At 37.0% G+C, this 17,418-nt stretch overlaps 1 protein-coding gene across 50 annotated transcripts in view; it reads left to right on the top strand.

The window, feature by feature from the left end:
- Nucleotides 1–17,418, top strand: part of bent (projectin protein bent) — a 206,019-nt gene that overhangs the window by 25,482 nt on the left and 163,119 nt on the right. For 47 of the 50 annotated variants that reach the window (XM_067132314.1, XM_067132301.1, XM_067132311.1 and 44 more), the window contains exon 1: nt 8,186–10,125. In XM_067132314.1, the coding sequence (XP_066988415.1) occupies nt 9,599–10,125 (527 nt within the window). In that variant the 5' untranslated portion in view covers nt 8,186–9,598. Of the gene's footprint in view, nt 1–4,838; nt 4,861–5,665; nt 5,691–8,185; nt 10,126–17,418 lie in introns of those variants that run through there. The other 3 variants (XM_067132017.1, XM_067132011.1, XM_067132002.1) reach the window with 2 other exon arrangements.

Below are 17,418 nucleotides of genomic sequence, written 5' to 3'. Positions count from 1 at the left end.
TTGGTTGTTTTGGATTAAGTTGGCGTTTTGCCAGCACTGGTCCAAGTACAAAAGGGGCCCATAAGCTTGGTAAAATGTTAAACGAAATAAGAGGCCCGTGTGGCCTCTGAGAAGAGAAGAAGAGAATGAGACAGGGAAGGGTGCGAATGAATGGGAAGTAGGAATAGAGAAAGAAAAAGAAAGGGAATAGGTAGGGATGTACAAACAAGTCACAGAGTGAATTATATTTCCGTCTAGGCTTTAGTAAGGGATTTCAGTGTAGAGGGGTGATTTTAGTTGGGCGTTGTCAAAGTACTAATGAAGAGATAAATAAAATTTGCAAATATATATCTGTGGTTGAGTGATATGTTATATTTAGTTACAGGAAAATAGGGGACAACTAAAACAGTAATATTGTTAGGTTGTAGGAACTAAGCTGAATAGTCTGATGAAATCTGGTGCTATTTTAGGATTGTTGCTGACTTGCAGAAATGGTTTGTCGAGATAATAAGCACAAGAAAATATCATTGCTATAACGATGTAGAGGAAAGGCCATATTTAAAGAGAAACTGACTATATTTGATTAGGGGTATTGCAGATCTTAATATTATGTTCAAGGTGTTAATTTCTGGTTTTTGAAATAAAGACAACTGTCTCCAGAATTTGAAATCTCTGTATTCACTGAAATAGACAACTTAACTTTTAAGCTGATTTGAAATTGAGTTGCTCTCTATTGTCTAATCAATACTCATTATCTTGGCTGAATAACATTTTTACTTTGAAGATTTAATAATCTCTCATAGGAGCAACTTTTGTTTTATTTTAATTTCTTAGAGTAACAGTGGACATCAGTGATCAGATTTTTAATGGTAATTCTCGAGAACCTCATTTATTTTATTCTTCTGAATTTCCACGTACCTGAAGGCTTATTTAATTTAAGGAACATTGTTTTATATCTGTTTAGAACCCAATGCTTACTAGCAGCAGTTAACTCGGCCCCTCATAGATTTAGAATAACATAAAATGAGGATTCTCTCCCTTATGTCTAGCTGTTACAATGTCCATGTTGCTGTGACTTAGACCGTCTCATAAAGGACTTCTTATTAATCGTTTGCTTGTCATTTATTTCAAGTGACTCTGACGACTCCCCTACAAGCAGTTGTCACTGTTGTTCTTTTTGTCTCTTGTTGTACCTCTGACTTCAGCGAGGGACGAAGACTTCAAAAAAAATATATATATTTATATTAGACGTAGTTTCGTACTGTATAATGCCTGAAGTTTGAGACTGATGCTTATTAAAAGAAAACTTATATAGATTTTTCCATATGTTTTTTCCAACTTTTTTAAATAACTTTAAATTTAAGTGATATTATTTTTTAAGAGCTGTCATATCTTCTGTCTTTCATTTTCTATCTCTCTTTTTTTACCCCTTTCTGTGTTCATTATTGTTATCATTATTATTTTATTTTTTGTTTCGTTTGGATCTTTCGTTCTGTGAATTTGTAAAAAAAAAAAAAAACTAGAAAGGTAGAGAGAGATAAGACGACGTCTGCCTTGGCTCTTCAGCTCTCGCGCTCAAGCAAAGCAAAAAAGTTCATAGGGCCTAATATCTTCCTAATATCTTCTTATTATTTCCATAACGGCTTCCAGAGGACGCTTCTGTACAGACTTACCAACAGTAGTCGAAAATAATATTAACAAAAGACATGACTGTTCAGAATGGCGTTTTTAAACTGAAGTTACTGTTAGGATAATTTTCCTTGTGAACAAAAGGTCATTTCTCTCCCCGTCTTAAAAGCGCCGTCCTGAATTTGGCTACACATGACAGACCCATTGACAGTCAACTTCCATAAGAGAAACCCATAGACGGTCACTGGAAAATCTGAGCTTAATGGTGATTTCATATTTTGACCCTGTCTTCTTTTGAAAAAATCTGTATGATTTAATAAAAACAATATATAACAACGCTTGATCAAATTTTTGTTGGATTCCAGCTTAAACTTTCTCCTATCATTTAGACCTTTATTGGTCTTATAATAATTTTGATAATAATCTAATATTATTTATTAAAAACGAATTCTAATCTTATGACGCTAAATTCTAATCATGTTTCTTAAATGAATTCTAATAAATTTTAGTTGAGTAAAATAAGTTTCATTCAAAGTTTTCTGTTCTTAATATCCCCTAGTCAGCAACACGTGACTTTTAAGCAATGCATTTAGATTTTCCAGCTGCTAAAACAAGCAATACATTTCACCACCTCTCACACCCAGCTAATGAAGGGATGTCTTTCAAACGCTTGCATGGTACACCTTTTTTTTTTTTTTTTTTTGGCATTTGCACCTTGAATGCATTTGGTTGGGAGTTTGTTTTTCACGAAAACTAAATTCTGAAACCATTTTCCCCTCCTCTCTGCATGCAGTCAGAGAATTATGTTTAGCATCAAATTCTGATGATGACAAACAATTATTTTTGTCTAGAAACTGGCTTGCCCTAACAAATAACACGTATCTGGATTGAGTTTTAATTTATTTAATTTTTATTTTTTTTAAGCCTGTCTTTTTTTTTTATGATTCTTTAAGTTCTGAGTGGAATGGAGTTTTCTTTACTTAAAAATCTTTCTTGACTTTTATTATTAAAAGTGGATGTTTTTTATTCTTCGTATAGAGCTATTTTGTTTTTTCAATACCATATTTACGACGAAAAACTGTTTATTTTTTATCATTTTGTGATTTAGGTCTCACTGTGCGTGCTGGCTGATAACTGCATGCCTTGGTATTAATTTGGTTTTAACGTATTATTCAACTCGAGGATGTACAGACTTAATCAGCTGCTGTTAATGCTGCTCTAGTCAGATAATGACTAGGTGTAGATATACTACATGTCCCGATGCAAGCACTTAAAATATTGGCACCACTGCTAAATTTGACCCCAGTTGCCAGCAAGTATAACATTACCCACTGTGCCACGTACCAGCTTACATACCAGGAGGGATCTGTTCGGGAAGACACTTCATCAGCAGACGGTTTTTTTGCTAATCCTATCAATATTTTTAAATGAATTTAATGTTTTTCTAAACTGTATCGTCAGTGTTTCTAACTCGAGTAGCAAAAGGTTTACAGAGTGAAATGTTATAATTTCTGTCTTAGTTTTTAACCGACTGCCTCATTTCACAAAAAACAAAATGGAATTGGAAAAATCTGAATGTTCTTTAATTTTCCATAACTGTTTTCTGCCGGTCGTTCTGTCTTCCTGAACGAGACCTGTTCTGCTTCAACGTTGCTGTCTGTTCGTTCGTCTCTAATCGTTTCTCTTTTACGAAAACGATCTAGTGAATAAAATATATAAGTATTTAATTATTTTGTGCTTAAAGCCTATTGTATATAATTAGACTTCCTCTAATTAAAATTAAAATTAACCGTTGAAAGTTTATGTAGTTTTCAGAACGAACTACGGTGACGTTCATTTGCTTATTGACATTAACACAGTAGGTAACTGAAAATCGCTTAACTAAATAAAGCGCCAACTAGATTTTTCTAACTGACTATCAAGCGCAAGTGACCGCTTGCCCTTTAAAACGACCAAATAAATACGGAAAATTAATTAAAAAAATAACCTTTTTTTCATATGTTCCTTAAATTTGGAATTAGATTTAAAATAACTCCATTCAAATTTCATTTTTCACGGTTGTGAATAGCTATAATCTTAGTGATGGAGTATTTGTTACCAGGATTATAAAGACAAAATTATTTTTAATAGATTTTTTATGTACATAATTGTAATTAGATTCACCCTGTAATCGTTAGAAAAAAAATATAATTTAAAATAATTTCTATTGTATGTCATGTCAGTCAACGCTCTTGTGGGAAAGCTCCGCGCTTAAGATATTAAAACATTTCATTATAAAAATATCATTAGAAGTTGAAATGAAGAATAAATATTTGGATAACAACTGTATGTCGATAGCTGTAGCAGATAAAAGAATTGACTTGAAAGATTATGATCTGATACACAAAGATAGAAAGAAAAACACAATATAAAAGTCAATCTTTTCTGAAACATCTAAAGCCCAACGCGAGGAAGATTCCTAAAAGAGATATTTCCTAAATTACAAGAAGTGAAGATGAGTCTCTGAAGAGATTTATCTCTCAGTGAAGGAGAGTTCCACCCAGAGGACCGTTGGCTGAGTTATATATCTCTTTCTCTCTCTCTCTCTCTCTCTCTCTCTCTCCAGTTGTTGGCAACCAGACCCACATTCCTCTACACCTACACCTTCTTTCAACACAACTGTACCTCCCACACACACACACACGTTACACTTTCACCTTCAGCGACTTATTTTACACACGGGTGTGCATGTCTATGTATTCAAACGCATAGATGTGCATGTACTACTTCTTAATAATAGCAACTTTGCCACTGAATCTTAGGGCAAGGTAAAGGAAAGGTACAGGTCGTAGAAGGATTTTCACTGCAAATTGGATATTTTAAATGTTAAATTTTTCTGGGTCAACTTGAACCAGGATAAGAATACTAATATTTAAGGCTTAATCGCAAATCATAGAGGAATATTTTTTTGTTATGATGTTCCTAGATTATTTTAATCAAGCGATCTTGAAAGGAGAATTTGAAAGAATTCCTTTACCTTGGCCTTAGAACTTAAAATTACAGGAACATAAACAATTCCCCACAAGTGAGAACAAAAAAATAAAAACAAAACAAAACAAAACATAGAAAACATAGTGATGTTTCACACACAATCAACAGACACAACAGACTACTCAAAGACACAAACAAACACTCCTCACAGCCTCTTTTCGGAAGCGACTAATTTTCTATACCATTTTTCTCTTTTGCAGCCGTAGACGAGCCCCATGAAAGGTAAGATTCCTTAATCACGAAAAGCGAACAAAAAAATTAATAAAAACAAAGAAAAACGCACAACAGATCCAAGGCCCGTGTAGGTGTCTCTATTAGCTAATGCTTTTGTTTTTTTTTTTTTTTTTCATTTTCATCTTATTTTTTTGTGTATTTGAGCCACGTCTAGAGCCAAGGCGCTTTCCTTTCCTTATTCATTTTTTTTACTTTCCCTAAAAGAGTGCGGTTGGAAAGCGAGCGCTGAAAACTGGAAGGCAAATCTGGAACGACGTGAGAGTCGTAGTAAACGATTGCATTCATAAATTATAAATAGGTTATCATAAATTATCTGTATTTATAAATCATCTGTATTTGTATTCATATTTGTATTCGTAGAGTATCTGTATTTATATATTCACTGTGTGATGAGATTAATTTTTAATTGCTTTCATTTTTTTTGGAAACTTAGATCAAAAAGTTTACTTATGCAGATGCCTCGTGGTGTATAAGTTAGACGAAAAGGACATTTAAACCCTGCTTTGCTTGTTTAGAGATATTTGAGGATAAAAGAAAAAAAAACGCAAGTGAAGTACAGAGATTCACCGACGCTTGCGCTGTCATTCCAGTTCCAGACATGTCTCCGAAACTCGTTTCAGACAAGCTCTTGCTTTCTAACGGCGCCCTTTTCACCCGGTCCTCTGCTCTCTCTCTCTCTCTCTCTCTCTCTCTCTCTCTCTCTCTCTCTCTCTCTCTCATATTGTCTTTCCTTTTTTTATGTTATTTGGCCGTTTTTTTTGCTTCACTCTCTATCTTTGCTCTTTTCTTACAGCGAACGAACAGACCTTCGATAAAAAGTAAGTCTTAATGAGTGTTTCTTCCCGGATTTTGTCACGTCCTCTCTTCACCTCCTTTATTGAGAGTTTGCACTCTGTGTTTTGCATTCTTATTTATTAACTTATTCAGCATCATTCATTCATTTAGTTCATTGATTTTTACGTTTTGTTCTTTCAAGTAGCCTGGAGAATGATTCGATTTAGATGACAGTCTATAGAAAGTGATTTTTTTTCTTTAGATGCATTTTCTTATAGTGTTCATATCTGGTTGTCAGTATATCATTCTCCTCTTGCTTTAGTTTGTTTTTTGTCTTGTATTTTTTTTTTTACTGTGCATGATTTTGTTTCATATTCTCTTTGATGTATTGTTTTTATTTTTTTTAAGTCTTGGTTTTACTTGAATAAGAGAGTATCTTGAACTTTATATGCATATATTTATATTTGAACTCTGCTTTGTTTATCTCCAGTTGTCGCATGTTTTGTGTGCAAATGAAGAATGATGCAGATGAGACTATTGAAAACGAAAATGATATTGTTGCTATTTTTAAAAAAGAAAGAAAAGCCACAAGGTAAACAAGTATTTCTTTTTTTGTTTCAAGATTTTTCGAAAACTATTCTCATGAAAAGCTTGTATCGAATGTGGAAATGGGAAGGAAAAACTTTTTTGAATGTAAATGCTGCATGTTTTTTCTTTCTGGACAAATGAAAATAACAGTCAGTATTATATTTAAAACCAATGTATTTATTTTTCAAGATAAGCTCGATTTTTATATGTAGGAAATCCGGCGAATTTTTAGTCCGGTGCATTGAAATGCTGTGAACTGAATTCAGAATCATGAAGAATCCTGAACCATTCGCAAGTGTGCAAGCGGTTGGAACCAATACTCTAAGTTTTTTTTGTTTTATCTTTTTTTTTTATAAGATTCCTTCTCGTAATGATAACGGTCTTTTGGACGTATGTTTCACCTCTAATTTCTGATCATGGGAAAGTTATTCCAATATGTCCCTGAGAATTACCCTAGAAAATGGTGCTTGTTACCTCTGTCCGAATAATGTGGGAGATATTGGGTTTTCTTAGTTTCTTTTCTCATTCATCGTCTCTTTCAGTCTCTCTCTCTTTTTTTTTTAACAACACCAAAAGGATTTATCGAGATAGCTTTTGATTACTTCCGCCAACTGGTTTATAGGGAGTTAAAGGTACTGGCTGCCTGATGAGTGCATGTCTCCGTTTTGCCAAAAGATATCGGGAATGGAAGGACGGATTTTGATTCAATTGGGCGAAGCCATTTAGACTGTCAAGCCAAGCACTGGGGCACTTTCGGCCATCCAGCGCTTAAAACAGTAAAAAGAGATCCAAAAAATAGATGAGATGACGTTCAAGGAACTAAAGGTGAACCTTTAATGAAACCTCACAGTTGAACAATATGAAGTAATAGCTAGAGAGAATGGACAGCAAGATTGAAAAAAGGGAGCGGGAATGGTCATAAAGAAAAAGGCTAAAAAGTGGGTGTAGCAAGGGGCCAATGGGACCCTGCAAACAGCCTTTAGTAATACACTGAAAAAATTAAACAAATTCCAAATATCTCCTTCAAATATCTGAAACGGACATACAGAGTGTGCTCATGTACCCTGGGTACCTTGTTCACCACAAGGTGCTGGCATGTGTGTGTGTGTACATGTATGTAAGTCTGGACCACTGTAGAATAAGGCCAGGAGGTACACAAACAGAGCAGGTGGATTAGGTAGGTGTGAGTCAGTTGTACATTTTTGTGGGAGGGTATTGGGACCCAGAGGAGACGCCCTCCCCGCCACACATCTCCCACACCTTGTCCTCCCCCTTCCTTCATCGAAGTGCCAAAACTAAAGATAAACACGGAGAGAACTGATGATGGCAAAGGGGCTGTCCACCATCCACCAGGCTTCTATCATACTTCTACTATTACTACTACTGAAATAATACTCCTCTTATAAGGTTCAAAAATGAACATCTTTATAAGAGGATGCCATAATGTGTGACGACACAAATCCTCGTTTACTGGCAGTTATCTAAGATGAGAAACGTCAACACTTTCTCTCTCTCTCTCTCTCTCTCTCTCTCTCTCTCTCTCTCTCTCTCTCTCTCTCTCTCTCTCTCTCTCTCTCTCTCTAAAATAACTTGCCAAAAATGGCGTTGAAATATGATTAGGACACCGTTCTTGTCGTAAAGTATTTATGATAGAGTGGTATCTCATCTTTTTTTCTTAGTGTTGCAGAATATGTCATTCAGGGATATGGCTGAAAATATAAATATGATGCTGTAGGTTTTGCGAGAGAAAAGGACCTTTTAATATCATGCTGTTCCTTGCGGAACTTCCGTTGACGAAATATGCCCATAAATAATGTCAGTTCTAATCCCTGCTCACGAGTTCTACCAAAGAACACCATACCTAAATAAAAGCAGTGATTCGATTAGAAATGAATGATGAGTAAAATGAGTCATTCATTCCTCATTTGGCTGTTACTTTCAAAAAGGGCATTCTTAGAAAATCGGGCACTTGTCACGAATCCAAAAACTCTTAGACATTTCCTTTCAAAGATCACCCACCTGCGATCATAGGGCTGTGAGGTAATCTAAGGGAAGCAACTCTATTTTTAGTTCCTACCACAAAGGAAGAGCTATAGGCTACAAATCTTTAAAAAAATAAGTACTGAATAAAGAGAGTTTAGTGGATAATTTGTGCAGAACGTCGTCGGTGATTAATCCAGCTTTTATGAATAATCTGTGAAGTAATAACCTCCGAAGCAAGCGCCGCAAGCATCTTCGTGACCTTCAAAATGCGAGCTAGAATAACGTCATCCTTGTCTATAAATGCCTAGATGCACCACGCCTTTGTTGATGGTGGAGGTTTACGGGAAGCGTTAGGAAGGAGGAAAACACCTGAAAAATATTACAGAAAAACAGCCTTTAATATTTGCTTCCTTCTGTGTGATTTTATTCGTCTTTTGTGGATGATTCGTTGTTTAACTTATTTTCGAAATATCTGCTCACAAAGACTGATGCAGTTTTAGATCCTTTTGCCATAAGATTCGGGTTTTCTTTAGTAGTGAGATAAACCCTCTTATGACGGCAACAGGAGAGAAAATAAAATGCCGGTACTAAACCTAAAAAAGGACTTTTTGGGAAGGAGAGTATCCTCATAGTATCTTAAATTCGCGGACTATTTCTTAAAGATATTGCGATGTTCATCAGTATTATAAGGGCATATAAGTGAATGCACACTTTCTTAACAATCTGCTGGAAGCATGATAGAAAACTATGCCCATATAAAGAAAGAATGGGAGCGGTAATCAATACTCTTTTACCTGTCTTTTTACGCCTTATCTTCTCGTACAAGTCACAGTCCCCGTATTGGGTGTGATGACGCGCCCCCCCCCCTCTTCTTTTACACTTAACTATCTCTCTTCTTTTACTTAAAAAAAAAACAAGTGTTATAACCGAAGAGTATTTATAACCAAGTTTATCCCTCCTGGTGCTGATGTTGGCTCGAGTCCTGGGAGGTGGAAAGGTGAGTGACCACATCCGGATGGTTATTAGCTCATCCATCTTTTACTCATGCACCCCCTTTATTCACCCACTTGACTCATACGAGGTGGCTAATCACTGTAAAGCTTTTAACCCTCTGATTAATTCCCCACCCTCTCCCCCACCCACAACTCCCTCCTCCTACCCACCCACAAAATTGCATCGTGTCTGTCGGTCTGATCTAACAGTCCAGTCTCACTTCGAATACCCTCGAGAAAACAGTTCGAATTCACCGTCTCCGACCCTGGCGTTGTGTATGCGCGTGCGCTCTCTCTGTGCGTGTCAAGTCTCTGTTCGAAAACTGGGTCTTGGCCCAGTAAGACCCGGTTGTTTTTAAAAAGGATATAAAGATTCCTCGTCTCTGACGATGGCCTCGCGACTTGTGAAAACCTCAGTCCAGAAGAAATCGAGCAGCAACTGGGATACCGGTGATGACATTTTCTCTCGGTCCACGAGGAAGAGCTCTGTTTCTTCAAGTTCCAGCGTTATCTCGAGTGAGGTGGGGAGTTCTTCTTCGTCTTCTTCCGTCAGGAGAAACTCGAGAGTGACTCTGAATCAAAGTTCGGCGCTGAGGAAAGAGAGCAGTTTGCTCTCCGAGAGAAGGTCTTCGATTTCCAAAGCGGAGGAATTCTTGTCGAAGGCTGAGGGCGTCTCCAGTAGGCGAACTAGCCTGTTCGAAAGTGATGGTGGTTCCTATAGGAAATATGACCATTCACAGACTAAAGAAACTAACCTGGCGAGGGGGAGCGCTTCTTCCGAACAGAGCACTCACTCGTACTCGCAGGATGAGAGTTACTCTCGTAACATCAATAGGATGAGGAAAAGTAGCGTTTCTGCCACGTCCTACGAGGCATCCAATCGGAGGGACAGCATTGATTCTGTCGAGTCTAACGGGTGAGAATATATAATATATAAATCCCTCCCGCAATCTTTTTTTTTATTTCTAAACGACAGTACTGAGTTTTAGAATTTAAAAAAATAACACAATTCTTAGGTTATGTAGATTCCATTGCACTGTGAATAAAAATTACGTTTTATTTTTAATAATCACTCGCAAAGGTCAAGTGTAAAAACTTGTAGGCTACACATTAAAAAACATAACTCGAAAATCATCCAGTGCAAGTTAAATCACTATTTGTGCTGATTCGCTCATGAAGTCCTACATTTTTGTGTTGAAAGTTTCTTGTTTTATATGTTCAGTTTCCTTTATTCTAGCCTAGAACGTTGCAGCATAAGTTGATACCGGTTGCTTTCAGAGCAATTTAACTACTAGTACTTTCCAAAATAGGTACCGGTTTAAGTATTTCATTCTTGGAAACCTTTTCAATATTACATTATATGTGTGTAATATATTCTGTATATATATATATTATATATATATATATATATATATATATATATATATATATATATATATATATATTACATATTATATTGTTTATCCTTTCATATAATATATGATTAAGTTTATCCTTTCGAAGATTAAGTAATAATCTGAATTCACTCGTCGACTCTCTTCGTCTTTCTTCTGTGAAACTATTCGAACTATTTCGAAAGAATCCCGAGAGGATATCTGGTAAATGAGGTCGGAATTTGAGTAAGATAATTGTGTGTTGGACTTGATGGAAATTTCAAGATTCTATCAGTTGATCATGCAGTTATTATAATTTCTCCACGGCTTTGATGACTCTGCTTTTCTTTGACTTATAACATTTCTTCTTCCATGAGGCATGCCCATCTCTTTTCATATTGCCTGGTGCAGTTGAGGGATCTTCTGATCTCCAGATATTTAAGCGAGGAGCAAATTCATTCTTGCTCTCTGCTGACTTCTCCTGAATTCCAAATGTATCGGTTTTATTTTCTATTCCCTCACCTTTTCCCATAACTTGTCTCTCTGCAGGCTGCATTTCCTTTGGAGCCCTATTGGGCTTTACTTGGCTCTGTCCATAAGGGTTTACAACTGAAGGTTTAAAGAAAGAGAGCCCAATTTTTCTTGTTTTTTCTCCTTTTCTTGTTTTATTTGAGTCTTGAAAAGGAAAGAGTATAATATTGCATGTCCGTTTAATCTTTGCTCTCAAAAGTGTAGACAAGTGTTTACGTTCTTTCTCAGGGCTGGATATAGCTTCCTTTGGGGTCGGGTTGCCTTCCCTGTGATAGACTGTGATTTTTCTTCTTCCTGTAGGCATAGGATAAATTACGAGACGGATTTGGCTTATCTATAAGCCTTCGCTCAAGAACTTTCTTTCATTTTGAAGAGGCCGGTTAGAAAAGTAGGCTTCAAAATATATGATCGCTTATTTAATTTAGCATCGCACCTATTATGGTCATCGACGCTATTCTTGAAGAGTAAAAACTTCTTTTTTTTACCTTCACGAAGTTTTATTTTTTAAAGACTCCAAACTTCATACGTTTAGGTGTCAAAGTAATTAGCAATGGCCAAAATTATGATATATACAATCATAATTTTGGCCATTTCTAATTACTTTGACACCTAAACTTGAACGCGGAAGCACAAGATAGTGAATTCGTCATGAGTCAGATATATTAAGGGCCTAAGAAGCTCTGCAGTCTGCTCATTCGCACCTGTGTAGATTACCCCTTGAGAGCATTATGACTCCGGTTAATTGTTCTAGAAGACGCAGGTGTTCTTTGCCACCCAGGTGCATGGAGCTGCGATTGCCGAAATTACTTAATGGGGCCCTTTCATTCTCTCTCTCTCGCACGACTATATGACTATTATTCAGGGATTTAATGATTGGAAAATTCTCAAGGAACTAATTGTTGATATTTTTATATTATTTTGGAAATTAATAATAATAATAATAATAATAATAATAATAGTAAAAGACATTATTAAAGGATGAACGTTGGCTGTGGTCATTACTTGGATTGTGACAACTAAGAAATGCCAGATGACGTTGGCTCTATATATATATATATATATATATATATATATATATATATATATATATATATATATATATATATATATATGTGTGTGTGTGTGTGTGTGTGTGTGGTGTGTACGTACATATGTATGTATATATACACTGACTAGAATATATATATATATATATATATATATATATATATATATATATATATATATATATATATATATATATATATATATATATATATATATATATATATATATACACAGTATATATATATGTAAATATGCGCATATACAATAGCGAGGAATTGTGTATATGAGTAATTCTGCAACATCAGATACGTGTAATGTGTATATGCGCATACATAATGCACGCATATTCGCTCATACACCCTTACACCCTAGTGAGCGAATGCACGAGTGTATGCATACATCCACACAAATTTTATGACCTTGATGAGTGATGCGTCACCTAGGGAGGATATTATTGGAGACCAATGCGGAATGTGGAACATAGCCAGCTGTTTCTAATGGCACATCCACACATAAACACACACACACACATATATCTCTGAGGAGTCCAACATTAAAACCGTCTTGATGTGGAAAACAGTGCGTGCGAAAATGGCAGTCATTTGATGTTAGGAAATGTAAGCTTTCGGAAATGAAACTTCTATAAGAAGGCCGTAGGGGAGTAGTGCAGTCAGAGCGCCTCACGTCCTACGCTGTAGGCATTACTTAAGGTCTTTGCAGCGTCCCTTCGGCACCTAGCTGTAACCTCTCTCATTTCTTTTATTGTACCTCCGTTCGTATTCTTTTTCTTACTTCTGACTTTCCACCCTCTCTAAATATTGTTAACTTGCGCAACTGCGAGGTTTTCCTCCTGTTACACCTTTCAAACCTTCTTACTGTCAGTTTCCCTTTCAGCGTTGAATGACCTCATAAGTCCCAGCGCTTGACCTTTGGCTAAAATTCTATATTCTATTCTATTCTTATATAAAGTCTCTTTAGTCGGGCATTAATCCCAGACTGATGCATATCAGCTGATGCGTATTGCATAAAAGCTCCCGGACGCTTGCGCTGATGTATGTGAGTGTTGATAAGGTGTAATGCAGCGGCTATTCATAGCCAAATACCGTCTCCCGTTTTCTTTGCTGCCAGCCTCGTTTTCTGCGAGCCATCATCTCGAATGAGAGACTCGTTTATATCTCTCGCTAGACTTTAACAGGTGTTTGGGTCTTCATTTTTTATGTGCGTCGCACATTAAGGTTGTGTTGACAGATTCATAGAACTTCGGAGAGAGAGAGAGAGAGAGAGAGAGAGAGAGAGTGTATTAGCTTATTCCCATTGATCGCCAAAATAATTGAAAACTGAGATGATCTGAGTTTATCTGCAATTTTATTATACAGTATTCAGTGAAAACTGAATTACTACTCTTTAGTACACAGATGCGATATAATTTTACTCCGATAATGTTTTGGATGAACGACGTAAAGTAATTTGAAAATTACGAAGTTATAAGAAATAAACCCTTTTACTGTTTAGAAGTGAATTCGTCCTTTTGTTTTTAGAAATGAAATGGCAATTTTGTTTACAGCCGTGATTGCTTGTTTTAATTCCAGATGAATATTGGTCCGTATCACACTGATCATTTCTTTATAGGCATACACAGTAAAGAGCAAATTGACAATAAAAAAAACCATAAACAACGGTAGATTGTCATCTTTGCCAAGCCGCTTGTTTTTCCTACCATGTGCCTGTTTGTTCCAATGATCTTTTAATAGACGGGTATTTGTGTCTTTAGCTCCTTGTCTGGTCACAGTCGTCAATCAGGGGGAGGCCCTGAAATCACCCCAAATCACCCTTCATCCCTTTCAGTCAAGAAACGAACGCTGAGGTTCTTATAGCGCCTTTATAACTCTTCTTGATTGGTTTAAGGGCAGATCACCTGATGCTACGCAGCGGCGAATATTCTAATGCAGGTGATGAAATCGGTCTCTCCCCTACCCTTCCCTCATCTCACCTACTCGTCCTCCATCTCCCCTCCCCACCCTTGCCTTCATTTCCCCTGCCCTTCCCTCATCTCCCCTACCCTTTCCTCATCTCCCTTCCCTTCCCTCGTGTCTCATTTCCTTCCTTCATCTCCCCTACCCTTCCCTCATCTCTTCTACTATTCCCTCATCTCCCCTCCCCTTCCCTCCTCTCCCCACCCCTCCCATCGAGAGCCCGCTGCGATTTATTAGAAGGCGTTGCTTCCTTCTGATTTTCTTTTTCTTTCCTTCTTTTTTTGGCATTAAGATAAGTTCGCTCGCGCGCGCGAGAGAGATTCCAGCCAATGTTTAACCGTTGCCAATAGCATTAAGTAAGTTGACACCGGCCAAGCTTTCTCTCTCTCTCTCTCTCTCTCTCTCTCTCTCTCTCTCTCTCTCTCTCTCTCTTCGTTGGGACCACAAGGCGAGATTTGCTCGTTTGCCGTGACTAGTTGTTACGTCACTGAGGATCATAATTAATGCTTAAGTTCAATGGGAGACTGCTGTTGCTGTTATGATGAGCTTGTCAGCTGCAAGAAAGCTTAGTCTGCACGTGTAATCAGCTTAAGCTGGTCGTGTTCACGGAGTGACTGGAAGCATGAAAGTGTTCGCAATGAAAGTAAGCAAGGAGAAATATATGGAAACCAAAGGCAAATTCAAGCAGAAATTTAAGAGACTTATCAAAGACTGAGGGCCTAACAGGTAAGGCAGTGGGATAAAGGCACGTAAATAGGTCACTGGAACAGAAAATAAACAACAGACGAAACAAAATTGCAGTGGATTAGGAACATAAGCGAAATACCTATGTATTAAGGATATACAAAGAATCCCAGAAACCGAGATATGACAGTATCTTGGGTATGAAGTTAAATGTCAAGTTTCCCTCTTCTGTATCATAATGTAACTGAGAAGAAAGATATGGGTGTTAAAAATGATTATATTTAAGACAGACAACACCTACAAGTAAGTGAGACAACGCTACTGTACGTGTAGCCGAGAAGATACTTTTGAGTAAGGAATAACAAATTATGAGGAAATTATTAGAAAATATGAGTAACTGAAAAGAAATATTTGAATAGCCAGAGGAAATCTAAGAGGAAATGAGAAGCTGTGAGTTACCGAGGAGAGATTTAAGAGCAGATGGAAAGATATCGTGAGTGCCTGAAAATGGATATATAAGTTACTGAGAAGAAATTTGCGACTTAATAAGAAGATATCAATGAATCACAGATAAGATGTGTATAAGCAACAAAGAAGAAATCTAAGGTTAAGTGAAGGAAACAAAAAGTCCACTGCAAGGACGTCTTGTAGGAAGGATGCGTTCCCGGGTTACATTCCGTGTGGCCCCCAAAAAAAAAAAAAAAGAATTACCAACCACTACCACCGTTAATATACATACTTGTTTTACCAGCCCTCTTGCATTAGAAGTTCGGCTGCAGATGTCACATGACTGTAATTCATCATTTTTATAACAGCCATACGTTGACGGTCGTATGTCGGCTTGACGTTCGAAAGGACAAGACAATTAACGTATTTCTACGTTTATTTATGCGGGAACAGCGAAGAACCAAATTAATGAATATGGATTCCATTGTAGGATTGGCGCTGTTGATTACCACTATACAGGCTCTCACTCTCTCTCTCTCTCTCTCTCTCTCTCTCTCTCTCTCTCTCTCTCTCCAACATCGCAGCTGGCTTTCTGTGTTTTTTTTTTTTCACCGTCCACCTTACTTCAGTAAGTCAAAACGGTAATTGATATCAGATACCCTGGGGGTAACCGTAACAGATCTGCCGTGACGAATTAGCCATGCAACGCATGCCCAGGTGGTGGACAGTCTTCTCTCTCTCTCTCTCTCTCTCTCTCTCTCTCTCTCTCTCTCTTCATTGATCTTTCTTCCTTCTATGTGTCCTCCCTTCTTTGATTTGTATTCATGGGTCAAATCAGGCCAGCAGTTCCCACAGGTATTTTGTGGAAATTGGCAATTCTTTCTGAGTGTCTGCTTCTTTTTTCATACAGCCAAGCTTTGGAATTCTGCTCCTGCTTCTGCTTTTCTGTCTTCCTCCCTTTTCCCTTTTCTCGTTTTCTTCCGGCCTGGTTTAGACAAGGATATGAGGCTGCCCATCTCATTGGCTTTTCTCGTCAATAATAAATGAAATTCTGTCAGAATAGTTTCTGTCTCGAGGAGTGAGGAAAGCTCATTGAAACGACGGTTCTCGATAACGGAGCAAGAACAGCTAAGTTCTTTGCCGAAGAACACAGCGCTTGTTCATCCATTGCGATTTTTATCTCTTACTTGTTCCTTCCTTCCTGGCTACCAGTCACTTCGGAGTTTCCCCGACGGCACCGTTCCCTCCGCTGGTGCCAAGTGCCAAGGATTTTACTTATGTAAACCATCTTTTATATTCTCACCTACTATGCTGAGGGCGGCTCCGGACTGTATCTAGAATTCAGACGAGTTCGCACTTCTCTATATCCTAGTTTTTATTTGTTTGGCCATGTGTTTTGTGTCTGCTTGAATTCGCTGAGTTATTATTTCATTATTTCTTGTTTATCATTCATTTAACCATGTGCTTTGTATCTATCTTGAATTAATCGAGTTATTATTTCATTATTTCTTGTTTATCATTCGTTTAACCATGTACTTTGTATCTATCTTGAATTAATCGAGTTATTATTTCATTATTTCCTGTTTATCATTCGTTTAACCATGTGGTTGGTATCTATCTTAAATTCAACGAGTTATTTTCTTATTTCGAGTTCATCATTCGTTTAAGCATGTGTTTTGTATCTCTCTTAAATTCATGTAACCATGAGTTCAGTAACTAGTTATTTAATTAAGAGGGGAATTTTACCGTTACTGATTCAAGCTTTCAAGTTTGTTTTAGGTTCCGTTCACTCGGTACAAAAGTTATGGAATGAAATAGCGGATTCAGGCTTCTTTGACAAGACTGTTTTTCGATCGGTAAAAATATGTTGAGTCAGTTTTTTTTTTTTTTATTTGTCAGCGGCTTGAATGTTGCCCTTCATCCTGCCTAAAAATGAGGGACTTCGTTTTGCTTAGAACAATAATTCTCAAATATAACATTCCACATTCAGTTCATTTTGAGGCAGCGTTCATTAGATGTAAGACTCTTTATAGTTTGTTTAGAAGAGATGCGGTTAGTTTGTGTTATTTTGTGAATTCATATTCATGTGAATTTGTGCTCAATCGATATTACATCTGTACAGTGTATTTTTTAATCTCATAACAGTATACAGAC

This window comes from Macrobrachium rosenbergii, chromosome 3 (assembly GCF_040412425.1).
Source record: "Macrobrachium rosenbergii isolate ZJJX-2024 chromosome 3, ASM4041242v1, whole genome shotgun sequence".
Lineage (NCBI taxonomy): Eukaryota > Metazoa > Arthropoda > Malacostraca > Decapoda > Palaemonidae > Macrobrachium > Macrobrachium rosenbergii.
Note: the sequence above shows the minus strand (reverse complement) of the source record. Positions and strands in the feature narration are given on the sequence as shown.